Source organism: Anguilla rostrata, chromosome 17 (genome assembly GCF_018555375.3).
Source record: "Anguilla rostrata isolate EN2019 chromosome 17, ASM1855537v3, whole genome shotgun sequence".
In the NCBI taxonomy this organism is placed as follows: Eukaryota; Metazoa; Chordata; class Actinopteri; order Anguilliformes; family Anguillidae; genus Anguilla; species Anguilla rostrata.
In genome coordinates this window covers 8,451,823-8,467,982 of record NC_057949.1, presented here as the reverse complement: position 1 = coordinate 8,467,982, position 16,160 = coordinate 8,451,823, and the positions used below count along the sequence as shown (strand labels likewise).

At 39.4% G+C, this 16,160-nt stretch overlaps 2 protein-coding genes and 1 long non-coding RNA gene across 3 annotated transcripts in view; 2 read left to right on the top strand and 1 right to left on the bottom strand.

Annotated features, from left to right (window-relative positions):
- LOC135243276 (uncharacterized) overlaps nt 1-16,160 on the bottom strand; it is a 149,232-nt gene that overhangs the window by 100,709 nt on the left and 32,363 nt on the right. The window lies entirely within an intron of this gene.
- Nucleotides 8,609-11,435, top strand: cdkn2d (cyclin-dependent kinase inhibitor 2D (p19, inhibits CDK4)). The gene is made up of 3 exons (XM_064315814.1): nt 8,609-8,993; nt 9,109-9,251; nt 9,901-11,435. The coding sequence occupies exons 2-3, from the start codon at nt 9,111-9,113 to the stop codon at nt 10,270-10,272; spliced, it is 513 nt and encodes a 170-aa protein (XP_064171884.1). The 5' UTR covers nt 8,609-8,993; nt 9,109-9,110; the 3' UTR covers nt 10,273-11,435.
- Nucleotides 12,439-16,149, top strand: spc24 (SPC24 component of NDC80 kinetochore complex). The gene is made up of 6 exons (XM_064314984.1): nt 12,439-12,587; nt 13,050-13,226; nt 13,731-13,875; nt 14,329-14,433; nt 14,823-14,899; nt 15,958-16,149. The coding sequence occupies exons 2-6, from the start codon at nt 13,058-13,060 to the stop codon at nt 16,062-16,064; spliced, it is 603 nt and encodes a 200-aa protein (XP_064171054.1). The 5' UTR covers nt 12,439-12,587; nt 13,050-13,057; the 3' UTR covers nt 16,065-16,149.

Below are 16,160 nucleotides of genomic sequence, written 5' to 3'. Positions count from 1 at the left end.
TGTTCATTCATTAGAGAGAACATTCTAATCAGGTTTTACACGCATAAAGGTTGTTTTTCCTGGGTTAATATTCTTCTGTTATCTTGGCCCGTATGTTAATCTGTACCACTAAGCTTTGGATAATCTTAGGCATTTTTTAAATTATTGAATGGCTCTTTCAAAAGGAACTAGGGCATTTGAACTAAAAGGAGGACAAATATATTTATTATGGAACATATATATTATAGAATATATATTCATTATTTCATCCTTATTTTTTAAATGGATGGTTTTATTTTTGGAAGGGTTTCTGACAATACAGTTACATTAGACTTGCATGTGAACTTTACCATTGTGAAGGTATATTCTGAACACAACCCATTCATTTTACAAGTCTGTCCCAGGTTTTATGCAATTGGCTCAATAAGTTAAGATTAGCAGTGACTATGGATGGAAATGTAAAATAATGCTCTCAGAATTGTACAGATTGCATATCATACATATCAGGTGGTGCAGTAAGTTTATTAATGTCAATCTCCATGTCACATAAGTTCACCATGGGACCGTGTCACAAATATTCAATAATTGTCCCACTTGCCAAAGAAAATGTAAATAATTCCAGACTAAACAATTTTTCATTTGAAAATCTGTTCCCGGCAGGGGAAGGTCAAATAAGTATAAAACACACTGCAAATGGGTTAGACATGAATGGATTCAAGCTGTTCTCAAGAACCATGTTCAATACCTTGAATACCAAACAAGCAGTAAACCGGTTTCCCTTTTGGCTTGAGCGCAGTGGATTCTATTTCTTTTCCTTAAACTGATACTATTCGGGTTGCAAAGGGTGGCTGAGGCCGGACACACCTGCGACAGTACAGGGGGTAACGGACAATGGCGCGTCTCTCCTGTTAAACCTGTCCGCCTGCTAGTTGGGTAGACTGCTTCACGGCTGTTTTCTACTATTCTCATTGAGAACGCAATTCTGAAACAAACAAGTGAACAAATGAATAAATACATTTAAATTCAACATTTACATTTTACATTTGTATTTAGATTTAACATTTACATTTAAAATTTATGTTCACACATAATATATTGTTTTTCAATCTTGCTTCGATGCATAACTTTACTCTTAGAAAAGCGATTACAGTTTTAGATGTTTAAAATGTTTAAAATAGTGACACGGGGTAATTGTAGTGTATTTTCTTTACACTTGGCAATGCTAAATGTGCAAATATTGAGCAGGGTTATGCATGTGCACCATTTTACAGATGCCACCCCACCCCCCTTCACTTGGCATATAATTAAGCTGCGAGTAGTTCCTTTTTCAGGTCTGCATTTGGCTTGTTTTAGGATTGGAATGATTTGTTTTAGCACTCTCCATCGACCCTCTTGTATTAAAAAGCTTTCGTCTTTGGGACTAGCGCCTAGGCTTGTCTTTAACCCAAAATGCATCCATCTATCTAAAAAAGGACAACTTGTTTTTTTGTTTTGTTTGTTTTTTGTTTACTGGAAAGCACGTTTTTCCAGCCACCTTTTCACTGATGTGGTCCACCTGTTTAGCTGCAAAGTCATTGCATTGGAGGATCGCTTCTAGGGCACCAAGAACCCCCCCCCCCCCCCCTTAGTATAGGTACACACACACATGTACACACAAATACCCACCTCACCTATAGGGGTCCTCTGGACCCAGTAGTGCCCCAGAAAGCTTCCTTATTACACCCCCTTAGTTCTTGCACACCACACTGCACTGCGTGGTCATGGGAACCTCTGGCATGGTCACAATTATTTTCTGCATCATGGCTGATGTCCTTTCATTGCTACTAAATGGTTCTTTTGCTAGTATTCTATAGTCACCCTTTCCTCTGGATTTCATTTGGCTTCAGAGTCTGGTAAAAAAAAATAAAATAATAAAAAGTTATGATGCTGCAATGCAGTCAAACCTGCTTTGACAACCCAGAAAAACACTTTTTTGCTGTGTGCTCAGGCCATCCTTCGAGTGAAAGCAGGAGCCATTCTTCACATACTGTTCTGTACTCTGTCACTGTGTTGCACAGGGGGGAGAGAGACAGTGATCTTAACATCAGATGTGGATAGATGTAGGCTTTTATGAATGATTAACTTTATCAGCAGTGTGGCTCCTGTAGTCCAGCATGGTCCGGGGTTTATCCTAATGATTTTAAAGTGATATTTTTTTTATTTTTTTTATGGCAACACACATTGCACTGATGCAATGGGTTTGCTGCTGATGTGACTTTTTCTTGTGTAACTGCCAGATAAACACATGGAGACCAAAGGGTCTGATTCCTTTTTTTTTGGCAGGTAGACTAGCATAAAAGTTCAAAGCTTAAACTTGTGCAGTCAAATGTGGTTGCTGTAAGCTGGAGTTCTAGGGTTTTCTGATCCCAAGATTGAAAAAGGGTATATAGACCAAACAGTTTCCCCATACTATTTACTGTTTACCACATGAACTATTTGATGTGTTGGACCTTCAAAAGTCAAAAGGTAGCTCAGACAGTCATCACTGCCTGAAGAAGACCACAGCGGTTGAATTACCTTGCTGCAAACCTTTCCGAGTGCAAATAGCTAAAATTACTGTTGTTTGTTTAATGTCCATCTGTACCGAGAGCTAATTGCAGTCGATTTTTTGTCATGCCCACATACCCATTTCCGTCTAAAATAAAGAACAGACTATGTACTTGTTTCATTTAACAGCGTTTATTGGCCTTGGTGAGCTCCACTATTTAGATCGCAGATAAAACAAATGTAAATAAATACAGTTGGACATATAAAATAAATGCCTTGGTAAAAATATTCATAACTGTGGCATCATTCCATCCCCACTGGTTGAAATGCTGACACTGTGCAGATACAGTCATGTAAAATGTCACAATTTGTATTGTACCTGGATACTTTTTGTACCCCTTTTAAAATATCAAGGCCAAGATTATGTCTATTTGGTCTTCAGGCTGCCAGTTGAAAAGCTGTGCTGTAGACCAACCATCAGCCTTTTCAAATTATTATATCTTGGACTATAGGTGGCCAACATCTTTGACCACCGCTTCAACAGGCAAAGGACAACTGTTACCTTGCTGTGTACATATACATATATGCTTAATGTAATGATAGCACCCCCAATATTCACCACAACTACAGATAAGGTAAATACGGAGTGATGCTGTAAGGACAGAGTGATTTTTTGTCCATTTGCTGGAAAGAAAGCTTTCATGACAATTTCTTCCCGTGGAAAATATCCTGGACATGTGGACATATGCTTTTGACGATTTGTGGGGACTGAAATTTGGAAAGTAGCTGTAAGTGTGTACAAATGACTTATTTCTTGTTTGTGTCCAGATGAGGTAGGAGCTCAGCGTAACACTGACTGTGTAACACTGACAAAGACTTAATTTACAAAACCCTCTTTTAGTGCTGCTGTTCATGTTTGTGTGTGTGTGCATCCGTAATTAAGTGTGAGAAGAGCACTTGATGTATTGCCACCTTGCAATGCCATCTCTTTCAATTTCATACATTGAAATCCTTTGATTGGCTAGACTGCTGCAAATGGGTGGAGCCATTCTGTCACACCACTCTCCCTGCATGGATAAAGAGGCGGGGTCAAGAAAGGTTAACAATGAGTGTTCTGTATGAAGGGGAAGTCCGGCCAACAGAACAGACCGGAATGTGTGTAGATAGAGCGCTGATAGGACTGATAATGTTAAACAAAAACAAACACAGTCTAAGCTGCCAATATAAGCCAAGCCCACTGAGACAGTCATATGGAATGCAGTGGGGTGGATACAGAATGACGCACTGAACACAACAGAACTGAATGTTAACTTGGAGAAATGCGCCCCCTTCAAATGAATTCACCCTAATAGTTGTACATTCGTCCTGTGAAGATTCAATCACTCAATTCTGTGTGAACTATGTAATTATGGCAAAGAGCAATAGAAAACATTGATGACATTAAATCCAGTTAAAGGGAGATGACTTCAGTATAGCATATGCCTATGACAAATATTTGAATTAATTATTGTACATTTATGTTTGTATCATGTATCAGTGGTTCTCAAACTTGGTCCAGGGGACGCCTGTGTATCCCAGTTTTCAGTCCAACAACTCAATTGCAATCCCAGAATTTTAACAAGCTGTCCATTTTTTTTTATTAGAAGCTTTTCATATTTTCAAGGATTATTTACTCTCTTTAGCCACATTATGTCAGGAATAACCATGCATTCCGTGAATAACAAAAGTCTCATATTCACATTGTGCTTATTGTGCTATATTGCAAATGATTACATTAAATGATGTAAAAAAAGTCTAACTGAACAAATAAAGGACTGATGTGAATCAATAGGCTCCTTCCTAATTGACGAAAATGTGGACACCTGGCCACTAAAACTAAACAACTAACCATTTGGTAGATAATGAAGGATTCAAAGAGACACAGCAAATGATAATTAACCAATGCTGCATTGTGTTAATAAGTTTAAGGAAAAAAATGTGAAAGAACTTCAACACGTGTTCAACAACCTTAATTGAGCAAGAGATCAGCTGTAACAAAAAAACAGTATGCATGGTGTCCCTAGGACTGAGTTTGAGAACCACTGATGTAAATTGATTGAAGAGGATATTTTATAATATTACAGCACATATAAAGTAAACAGGCATATGCCTCTGGTAAAGTTTTGGTATTATAATACAGTGTGTGTACATGTATTACAATTTAATTAAGTTTATTCTAAATTTCTTAATTTACCCATGTAAGTTTCTGTGTTTCCACTGGATCAGCCTTGGTGATGAAGAGAGAAACAGGGTAAAAACAGCATGTTTGTGTGAGTAAGCAGATCTAGTAGTTGCATGGTGAGCTGACTGCACCGCCATGACAACCACAAGGAAATAAGTACACAAACCTTTTTTAAGAAGGAGCAGAATAATTGGCTCTCAAGGGCAACCCGGCAACGGTCTTAGTGAGTTGATGTATGACAAGAAAAAAAGTGTTATTCCAGATCCTTTATTCAAAGTTGTCTGTATGAGCAATGGCAATGAACAAAATGTCAAAGACTGGCTGTATAATCAGGAGGATTCAGGTTTGAATCTCAGGTGTGAATGTTTGAGTAAGGTCCTGACTTTGATTTCCAAACTGGCAATTATTCTCTCATACAACTGTGTGGAACCTAATTTTTGGCCTACAGGTAAATGTATTAGAGGAGTGCATACACTCCAGCAAACTGGACAGAAAAACATATTCAGTAAAAAACATGAATGGTAAAATACAAATTACATGCATTATCTGAGACCCAAATACGTGACACAATTAAAGGTGTAGATGAAAGCACTCAGTGGTAAGAGGAAACTCCTTTATTCTGTGGATGCTGGGCTCTGAACATATTCTTAAGCTATTTGTGGATTTTGGATTGCTGCCAGACCTATATGAGGAGCCAGAAATTGTTTGTCTCCCTCTTGTGTCAGGGATAGCGCAGCATGGGGTCAGGGCAGGGTCGCAGGTCGGGCAAGGACACAGTTTCGTACCCCTGCAGAGTTCATTCGTTCCCCTGACTGACCCATCTCGCTGCCAAGTTCCAGCATATCAAAGTATCCATCACTAATTGGTTTTACTTAAAACTGAAAATACAAAAGACCGTCAAAGTTTCTTTCTTTTTTTTTTAAAAGGAGAGTGGGGTAGTCCTCACTCCTTTTGTATTTCTTACCCAATTTATTCAGATGGGGAAAAGCAGAGAGGGGTACAGATGGGATCACAGTCTAGAAAGTACCATGGCAGAGAATGGAACACCTCCCGGCCACATGGGGGAGTAGCAAATGACCATGTGGGCACCCCTCAAAGTAAAAAAAAATTTTTAATCCCTCTTTTTTTCTCCTTCATATTGTAATTGTGAGCCTGTCCCATAACTGTGATGGCCTCTAACACTTTCAGAAGGCATGCACACTAGCACACAAGTCCTTTAAAATGTGTGGAGCCGGTTATGCTTCTCTACATTCTGCCATCTAGCTGTGTTCTGGAGGACTGCACAGACCTAAAATAACGGGTAAAATAAGTCCGGAGAAGCAATAATTTCATGAGAACAAAAGGCAATTCAACTCATCTAGTCTTGTCATTTAGACACAGTCTAGAGAGTATGCAGCAATGCGTCATCATGGCTGGATTTGGAACACCCCATGGTCATATGACCTGGCAAACTGTTGCACATTGAATACTCAGTGTAAAAACAAAAGCTTCCTGATCAGTGTCAGATTTACTAAAAAAAAAAAACAAATGTCCACCCATACCCTAGCGAAGGGAATCCTTGAAACATTTCATTTTTTTGCATCCAGTAGCCCCTTTCTGGGTGGCTATTAGTGTCACATTAACAGTTCAAAAATACAATGATACCAAGAGTGGTATAATCAACTGAAAGGTTGCCATAGGGGGGCAGAGGAAGTGATTTATGGTTTACTGTATTGTCATTACCAGTTTGCTTTTCCAACACACTCAGCGCTGTTTTATTCAGGCCTGGGCTGTGAACACATTTTTATCTAAAGGGCGCTTTTAGCCAGCTGTCTGGAGAACATGCCCTAGAATTGATTGGCACAACACAAAGTTCTCTGGAGACATTTCCATGTTTAAATGCAAGAGTTGGGCGAGATGGTGTAAATAATGTGTAGCTCAGTCACCTCTACTGTGTCAAGAGCTTGTTCACGCCAGAGAACTAGTGGTTCGTACCCATGGCTACTAGTAGCTGTTCAGTGATCTGCACGGGTGAATTGGATTTGACCAACTCGAAGCTTAGTTTGACCTGTTACCTATAATGTGTCTTTCTAGGTTTGAAGACCTTAGAAGACCTTATTGTCTCATACACTTAAGTCAATGCTTCCCTTAAGATAAATATTTTTTGAATGCATATTTTATTTTAATTAATGTATGACATCAACTTGGGTAATCAACTTAGGTATTGTATCTTATGTTTTATGAACAGGAGCAGATTTACTGGTAAAAAGCCATGACTGAAAAAGACCAAAAACATAGGTACGATAAATGAGCTCATAGCGCCCCCAGGTGGTGACATTACACCCATTTCACTTGCACATATTGGTTATTGAGTACCTACGTATATGGCTGCCAAGTCCTGACTAATTTAAGTGAAATAATAAAATGTGCCAAATAACAGTGTTGCAACAAAACATTGGTATTAATCATAAATATACATATAATCATACATAATTTTTTTTTAAGAATAGTGATAAAATTAGCAATGCCATTCAGACATTTGTTAGTACTCAATACTGTAGTAGGCTACCCATTATTCTGAATAAATTATTCACATAATTTAGACTGCTTATATGGAAAACAGTGGGGTTAGTCATACAATAAAAGTGAAGAGTGGCTACCAGGCCCTGACCTGGGTAAGAAACATCATACGGAGCAGAGGCATGGTCAGTATTTACAAAATTCTTTCCACTACCAGGTATGATAAAATGGGGATACTTCACTTGTAATAATTTCCTATGCAATTCAAATACAGAGAGGAGCTTCGGGAGCTCTGCATTATGTACTAATAGAAGAACACAAATAGATGCCTTATACACTATATGACCAAAAGTCTCTGGACACCCCTTGGTTTAGGGCTGTTTTTCATGGTTTGGGTGAGGGTCCAAGTACTTAGTTCCAGTGAAGGCAAATCTTAATGCAATGACATTCTAGATGATACTGTGCTTCCAAGTTTGTGGCAACAGTCTGGGGAAGGCTATTTCCTGTTTCAGCAGGAAAGAGCTGTTAGTTCAGTTTGAGAAAATATTGAATTTCTAATTTTAGAAATGTCTGGTAGATTTTTGTAAATTACAATTATGTGTTTAATTGTAACCCCCCCCCCCCCTTTGCTTTGTAATTCGTGTATGATTACATTGTTTTAATTTGAAATTATTTTGAATAACATTTCATAATTTTTTAAAAATTCAAATGTTATCTGGAACAGTTTAATTAACACAGTTAGAGTTGAATTAACACTGGATATTTTACTGTGTATTCAGTAGATTATTAGGATATTCTTTTTTAAATGTAGCCTATATTTTACGCGCATATTTTGTATATGCATTGTTCAGTCAGTTAGTAGTGCTCTTTAATTAGGGCTATTGAAGTACAGTGGCGGCCTAGTTTTGAAAAAGCATTGGCGATCTTTGCAAAACGACAGGAAAATGTAGCCTATTATTAACGAAGGAGTATGGGAAATTGGAATAGAGTTATTTTATTGTAGGCCTATTACTTGGATGGACAACCAGCTCCCTTTTTGCCTTGCGAGTATTACGTTAAACTACGTAATTGTCAATTTAACTATGACACTGTAACCCGCCTTTTTTGCATATAACCTATTTGACGTTTGTAGACCTACAATTACTACTTCAGTACTACGGCAGAAGAAATGAATGAACTGTTTACAACCTCCGTCGAATAGCCCGCCTTCTTCTGCGTTATTGTCATTGGTGGATAAGGGAGTTACCACGGTGACACTGTAGCAACCGCGAAATATCTCCGCCCCTTTCGCCAAATATGGAGTTGCTCTGCCCGTGCTCCCGATTCCGATTGGTTCAGTGTTGACTCTCCAGGGTTTGTAAGATTATGGTTGGATTTGAGTCTCAGTTGATATCTCAGCGCGCAAATTAAAAGTCTTGCAAAACCGGGTCAGACAACAAAGCTGTTACAGCTAAATATTTTTGTTATGCTTTATTTGAAATGTTGTTCAGTCGAACTGAAAAACAAAAAAGCAGAAGAGGAAATAACGGTTGGACAACAACGAATGAACTAAATAGCGAAATATAGCTCGCTAGATATCTGAGAAGCAACCAGTTCGTTTTAATATTTTCTGAAGCGGGGTATTTGCTTGTTAGTCGCGAAGTAGCTCTTTGACATAATATAGCCTACGCACATTTCAGATGCAGTGTAGCTACTGGAAGCAACCTGTCTATTTAACCGAATGGACTCTGTGACCTGCGAACTGTGGACGTACATACCTAAATAACAGGTTAGCAATCTAGTTAGCGAAGACAATTACATTTACCTTGTAATTTATTACTATTTTATTTTAGAACACCGATAACTTAATAGGCCTATATTAAAAAACAAAACAAAATCCACAGCCATGGTTCTGAGCGAGAACGATGCCGGAAAGAATTTAAGCGCAGCAGCGGCGAGAGGAAACGTGAAAGAACTGCGGAGGATGCTGGAGGAACAACGCGTACATCCTGACACAGTAAATGAATTTGGAAGGACAGCTCTTCAGGTAAGTTAATGACGGTACTCTAAATTATCTCATAATATACACTAGCTAAATAATCCTAAAGTAGGTTGCTGTTGCTTTATTGGTTGGCATTGATTGTTTTAATGTACTATAGTACGTGTTAATGTTAGCTAGCAATAATTTGTTTAAATATCTGTCTTTACCTATATTTGGCCTCCTATTTGGCTAGCTGTAACGATAGGCTACTAACTGGTAAATCAAACGTTCCTGTGCATTTGCGCATCATTGTGTAGTAAGTCCGTCCACTTGAGTGCTCAGCACGGTTTGTCAGATACAATGTTTCACAAGACCAAGTACGAGAGGGGCGCCAATTCAGGTGAAGCTATTCCAAGTATTAAAAATGACCACTTTCTACAGTCTATGTAAGTGACAAGGAGCTGTACACAGTGAATTGACCACACTTGAATCGATGGCTGTCCTTAACATCAATATGAAATCAAATTAACTACGACAAAATGACTAGAAAATCTACACCGTAGGGCCATGCCACGGGGTTGGCAACATTTGCTGCCAACCTGTGAAGTAAAACGATCAGTGTACGTCTCACACGGCAATGAACGTTTATGTCACATTTAATCGAGTCAGAAACTCAGAAATTGTTTAATCGCCTATGTTCTTCCTCCTTGTGCAGGTGATGATGATGGGCAGCACCAGTGTCGCGTGTCTCCTGCTGGAGCACGGCGCGAATGCCAACGTGCAGGATCGCCTGGGAGTTACGCCAGCACACGACGCCGCACGTGCCGGGTTCGTTGACACGCTCCGCGTTCTGGTGCAGTTCGGAGCGTCTGTCAACACACCGGACAACACCGGCGCACTCCCCATTCACATCGCCATCCGAGAAGGCCACAGCGACGTAGTCGAGTTCCTGGCACCTCGTTCCAACCTAAACCACCAAGACACCAGCGGGGACACGGCTCTGGACGTCGCCCGCGCCATGCGCTGCCCCGTCGTAGTAGAACTTCTTGAACGTCAGTCTGAATCAAGCTTGAAGTGCCAGTCATAGTTGATAGTGGCACGCTCAGGCTTTTGTATCGAACCGACTGGAAATCAAACTAACTTCCTGTGACGTAATGTTTCGTGCAACGTCGATGTTTTTATATATTTATTAGAAGAAAAAAACAAACCCATCTTTAGTTCTGTGATTTACGTTTGTGTAATTGGTGTCTAGGAGAAACACGCTGAATCCTTGGATCTGACGTTTTGTTTGCACATACGTTAACACATTTATTAGCCTAGCTCGCGCAATCTGACCTCATATTAATGATGTAAACTAGGAATTAATTTCTTGTTTTTTTGATTAATGAGTTTTTAAGCCGTGCTTATAAAGTAGGACAACGTGTTTCGTCATTTTTCAAACTTGACACACATGCAAAGACATTCGTGCAAGGCATTGACATCTTTTTATCATATTATGAAAGCAACCTTGCATTTTAAAACTTGATGAAATTTATATTTACTCTCTTTGAAAGCTTTAAAGAAAAACGTACTTGCACTCATTGTGCTCTAAGCTGATTTGTTAAAAATTGTTTTTAAAAAAGGTTCGTCAGTTGTAAGATTTTGATCCTACCGTTGCTAGGCCTTCATTAGAACACTGATTAAAACATTCAGACTGGTTTTAATGGTAGTCATTGATATTGTTGGAAGGGCAAGACAGATAATGTCCAATGAACACTCTGAAGTCACAGCTGAATGGACAGACATTCATTGTTATTAGGCCAATTGTATGGTCTTAACTGCTAAACCTGATCAAATATCAGTTAGTGTGAAAATATCTCTTTGGACCAGTCTTGAAATTATTTTTGAACTAGCACCATATGTTAAGAAGCTTTGGAAATAATATGTTTGCCTATCGTCTATCAAAGGCTTTGAGCTGGAATTATTTAATTAGTGTGACTAATTACATTCATAATGTAATTATTTCAAGTAATCCATGCCCTTGTTGTGAATTGTATTGTTTATTATTTGTACATAATACTTTAAAGAATTTATTAGAATTATTTATTAAGATATTGTCATGAATTGTACACATGTTTAAGTACATTATATTTAAAAAGTTATCACATTAAAACGCCTTATAGGTATCAACTTTTAAAGATTGTCTACTTTCACTTGAATATTTATTGTTTAAACCAGAAATAAACTGTTGGACTCAACTAAATTTTGTGTTTTTTATACTTTTATAATGTTTTATTAAAGCTGAACGGTCCATTGGGTTAAAACGGTATCCAGATTCTTCCTTAACCTATAATCTTGCCGATATATATGGCATGACTCAAGAATGCCATATATAATTGTTCACATTAACCTGACTAATGTTGTGGCACTAGACCTCTACATCAACCTATAAGAACATGATAAATTCACATAATAAAAAGGAAACAATACTGGTTCTGAATATGAAACTAAGTTAGAAATAGGGACTAACCAACACTGTCTGAAGCAGAGACCATTGAGCCCAGTCTCAGTGCATTATATGTACTGCCGGCAAAATGAAGAGTCTTGTTGAACTGAATATATACTATAGTTCTGATCATTGAATTTGTACTCACTCTGAACCTTACACACTGTTATGAAAAAACAGTAAATGTAAACAATGTATTTATTTAATTATGAACTTGTATTTTTCTTGCATCATGATCTTTTTGAGCAGATATCTGCATTCAAGATATTATCTCCCATTGGCATGACAATTCATCTGTCATTCTGACTGCAGGCCACTCAGTGACAGGTGAGAACTACATGTAAGGCTAGTATTGCAGTGATCATCTTTTTTTAATTTAAATGGAAAAATTTCGGATCAATTGCATTTTACATTTTTTATTTATAATACTTCCTGTTCTGAACTTACACCACTTTGTTGTTAACTATGCTCCAGTTACGAAAAACCTTTTCTCCCTCCACTAATAAATATCGGCATTAATTCCAGTCAACTTTGTATGGCAACAACCCGTTAGCGCTCTCCTGTGGTCATTTGGGCTCATTGCCGACTGGGCTTCAGCTTCCGACCTGCTTCCGACTAACCAACTTTAGGTATCTAGAATGAACGCCGGAATAAAAATATTTAAAAGAATAAACACAATCAAATTTGGAATCATGTCATATTTAAAATAATTTAGCAATGTATATGTAATGAAAATATCTATACATATATCAAATTATTTATTTAAATAATTTTAAATTATGGTAATCTTTTTACATTCTTTCCAACGGATACCTCCGGATACGCCAAGCGCGGTTCTTGCGAGGCTAGTTTGAATTTTCAAAACAAGACTCAACAGGAAGGCGACTGCCGTGGTGAATTAGAAAAGCCAGTTTATTGTAAGTTGTATGCTTTTTAACTGTGTAAGCTATCCATTTTAAATTGTGTTGATTGTTCGCAAGTAAATAAAAACATTTGGGCATGCAAGTTAACTGACCTTAGTTGGCTAACTAACTTAGCTAGTTAAATTACCGTCCGTGGAGATTTTTCATCTTCTTGGGCAAACTGAAATTCTACAAGCATGATTTGCAAGATAGCACTGTTTTATAAAGCATGCTATGCGTTGTTATTAAGAGTGTACGTTTTGCTTTCTAATTGGCAAGCTTAAAACTGAAGTAGGATAATATTCACTTGTGGAAGGTAACATTATTAGCAATTTATCTTTATGTTAGCTAGCTAGCTAGTAAATTACAGTGATCAACTAGAAACTTTCATAGTAGGTCAATTTAGCTAGCTAGTTTAGTTACTAGGGCGCACAGTGTTAGCTAAATCTGTCTCTGGATGCTGCTTAAACGGGGCAGGCGCGACCATGTCACTGAACAAGGGATTCCAGGATCTGGAGGAGTATGGGGAAATGTTGGTCCGCACCATCAAGAGCAGCAAAGTCGAGCACAACCTGCGCACCATGAGAGAAGGGTACCAACTTCTGTTCGACCTCCACACCAACACAAAGAAAACCATCACTCAGCTTTTAAGCGGTAAGAAAAGTCAGGTAAAAAAAATAGCTATACGTGAGCATAAAGGCTGCATACGTCTTTGCCAGTGTCTTTTGAAGATCAGTAAATCATTGTATTGTTTTGGAAATTGTTTACTTTCAGGTTGCTACAGCACGCCTGACGATGGCTGCTTTCCAGAATGTGTTTTAACAACCATTGGTGAATTTTTCTCTTTAGATTCACCCAGTGAACAGCATGTTGACTGGTTGATTGTTGCTTTTTGGAAACTTTTTGGAGTTTTTTTTCTTTGTAGATTTTTCGGCTCCATATCCAATCCAATGTCTCTTCCTTGCCTTAACCCACCCTCTCTCTACCTCTCCCTCCTGTCTCTCCCTTTCTTCTTCTCCATCCATCCTTCACCCCTTTCATCAAATCCCTGCCTCACCTCTCTCTCCCTCCACTCTATCCCTCCCTATCTTTTTTGCTATCTGTCTGTCTCCTCTCTATCGTTCCCTCTGTCCTTGCTTCTTGCCCTCTCCCTCTCAGATCTGACGCATGCAAAGGAGGGAGTGGGGCAGAAACTACTGGCGGTGGAGAGGCAGAAGAGTGAGCTGTCGCAGGAGCTGCAGAGCCTGGAGCAGGACCTGCAGCACAGTGTGGCTAAGAACCAGACCATGGAGGCCGAGCTGCAGTATCCTTCTGCCACAGCCACGTCAGCCCCCGCTGCTGCTGCTCTTCTGGAACAGCTGTCTTCTGTAGCGTATTGACACGCCCTACTGTCTGTCCTTTCACACCTGTGGCTGAGAGTCCCATGGGATGGTGTGTAATTGCCTGTAGTGCCATCCAGGGGAAGGGAAGATTTCAGTTAGCTTGAAGGGTGACCTGCATTGAGACTGGGTGTATTTTTTGGTTGGACGTCCTCATATGTGAGGTTGGTGTACGTTTTGTAAATGGATGTCCCTGTTTGAGTGAGTGTGTGCGCGCGTGTGTGTATGTGTGTTTTCTATGAACGAATTTTCCATGTACGTGAGATTGTTTTGTAAGGGGTCCCCTGTACATGATGCTGCTATGTGTTTTGTAAATGGTCTTGTGCATGTGATGTGGGCTGTCCTCTTGCTGCTGAAGTCCTTAGCGTTTATGCCAGGTTCCTGAAGAGGGAGCTGCAGAACCTGAAGGACTCTGAGCGCGAGATCCAAACCCTGCAGGACGAGGTGGACGAGGACACAACGGAGATCATCCCTTCTGCTATGTACGGCATCAGGGCAGCAGCCCTGCTATACTTGCTCTGACAACTGTAACCACTGCAAATTCCACTGTCTTGGTGATTCCACTTGGTGCACTGTTATAGCATTCTGCTGTTATATTAACTCTATAGCCACCCTATAGCAGTGGTTCCCAGACTGAGCCCTGTGGGACCTCTGAACATTCTGGTTTTTATCCCAACCATGACTGCAGGCTGATTTCTAACAGGCTGTTGATTGTTCTTGGAACACTTTTTTGTATATTAAAGATGGACTTCAATCTGCTCCATAGAACTCCACTTGTGCTCTGTTGCTCCTCAGTCATATATTACTGCCAAATGCCCTTGGTAACATTTTTTTGGCAATCATTGTGTGCATTCTGCTCCTCTTCGTGCAGATACCTCGCCCAGCTGTACTACAAGGTCACTAAGATTAAGTGGGAGCATGACAATAAACCTGGAGTCCTGAAAGGAGGTATGTGCTCCTCACCGCTAGCACCCCAAACTCTTTACTTCATGGCCTCAACCTCCAGGGTGCGGCCCTTCAGTAAAGTCTTTATTGAAAGATGCTTTGGAGTGCATGGGATCAGTACATGAAGCATTGCTTTGCTAGGCACCCCCTGGCTAAGCTGCGGCTAAGGCTAACAATAGATTCAGTTGATCTTTGTCCATAGTTCATCCTCACGCAAGTGGTGTTTGTGCTCAGACTTGCGGCAGCTGTGTGTCAGTGGCACCAGGATATACACAGTACACAATAGTTTGGCTCACTGTGTGTGTGTGTGTATGTATGTGTGTGTCATTATTTAAAAAATGTGTTTTATCATGAGGGATATTCCATTTGTGCACACAAGGAGTGCTCATAATGTTGAAAAGAGAAAATGGTGTTTTAAGGCCGTTCCTAATATAAAACCAAAAACACAGTTTCTCCTCTATAACCTACTGTATGTGAATTTACCTGTATAAAACACACTATTAAAATATCTGGAAGGATGGAGAAATTTTGTCTTGGGTGGAGAAGGGGCTTATCTCTTGAAACTTCTGATAAGTCGCGTTTTCAAACTCATGTCTGTGGGAGCCCCACTTGCGAATTACGTTGTGATAAGCGGTGGCTGACATTTCATTTAAAAAAACATGATAATGGTTTCTTATATCTGTACTCATTGAATCAACAGAGTAATTGTGCTTTTTGGAAAGAGCAAATAATTTTAGCAATCCATGTTCAACCTGTGTTGTGCATTCTTTTTTTCAACCGACACATTACTAGCATTCTTGTTCCACTACTTATATCCACGATAGTATGATAATTTACCGCTTCAATATAGTTTAACTCGCTTGTCCCTTCCGATTTATATTCCGATGCTAATCGTGGAAAAACAACATTTTGTAATAAGGACAGGAGCCCGTCCTGGTCGTTTTTTCCTTGCCTCAACGTCACACTCGATGAACTGAAAACTCTCGAACACGGTGATGTTTTCTTAGACGGTACAATTTACGTTTTCAATGCCGTTTTCCTCAATCCCGATGTTCTTGCAGTGCATTACGGAGAAGACCTTGCCACTCCGATCAACGTCGACCTCTCATCGCAGTCCAAGTGCTCCGTTACCGACTACCTCTGGAGTTTCGTCGGCACCGATTGGTAGAAGTTACGTTTTTTTATGTCAGTTTTTTGCCTGTTGTATTTATGTGTTTGTATAATACTAATAAAAGTGTTCCTTTTTAACACGATACTTCGTGAT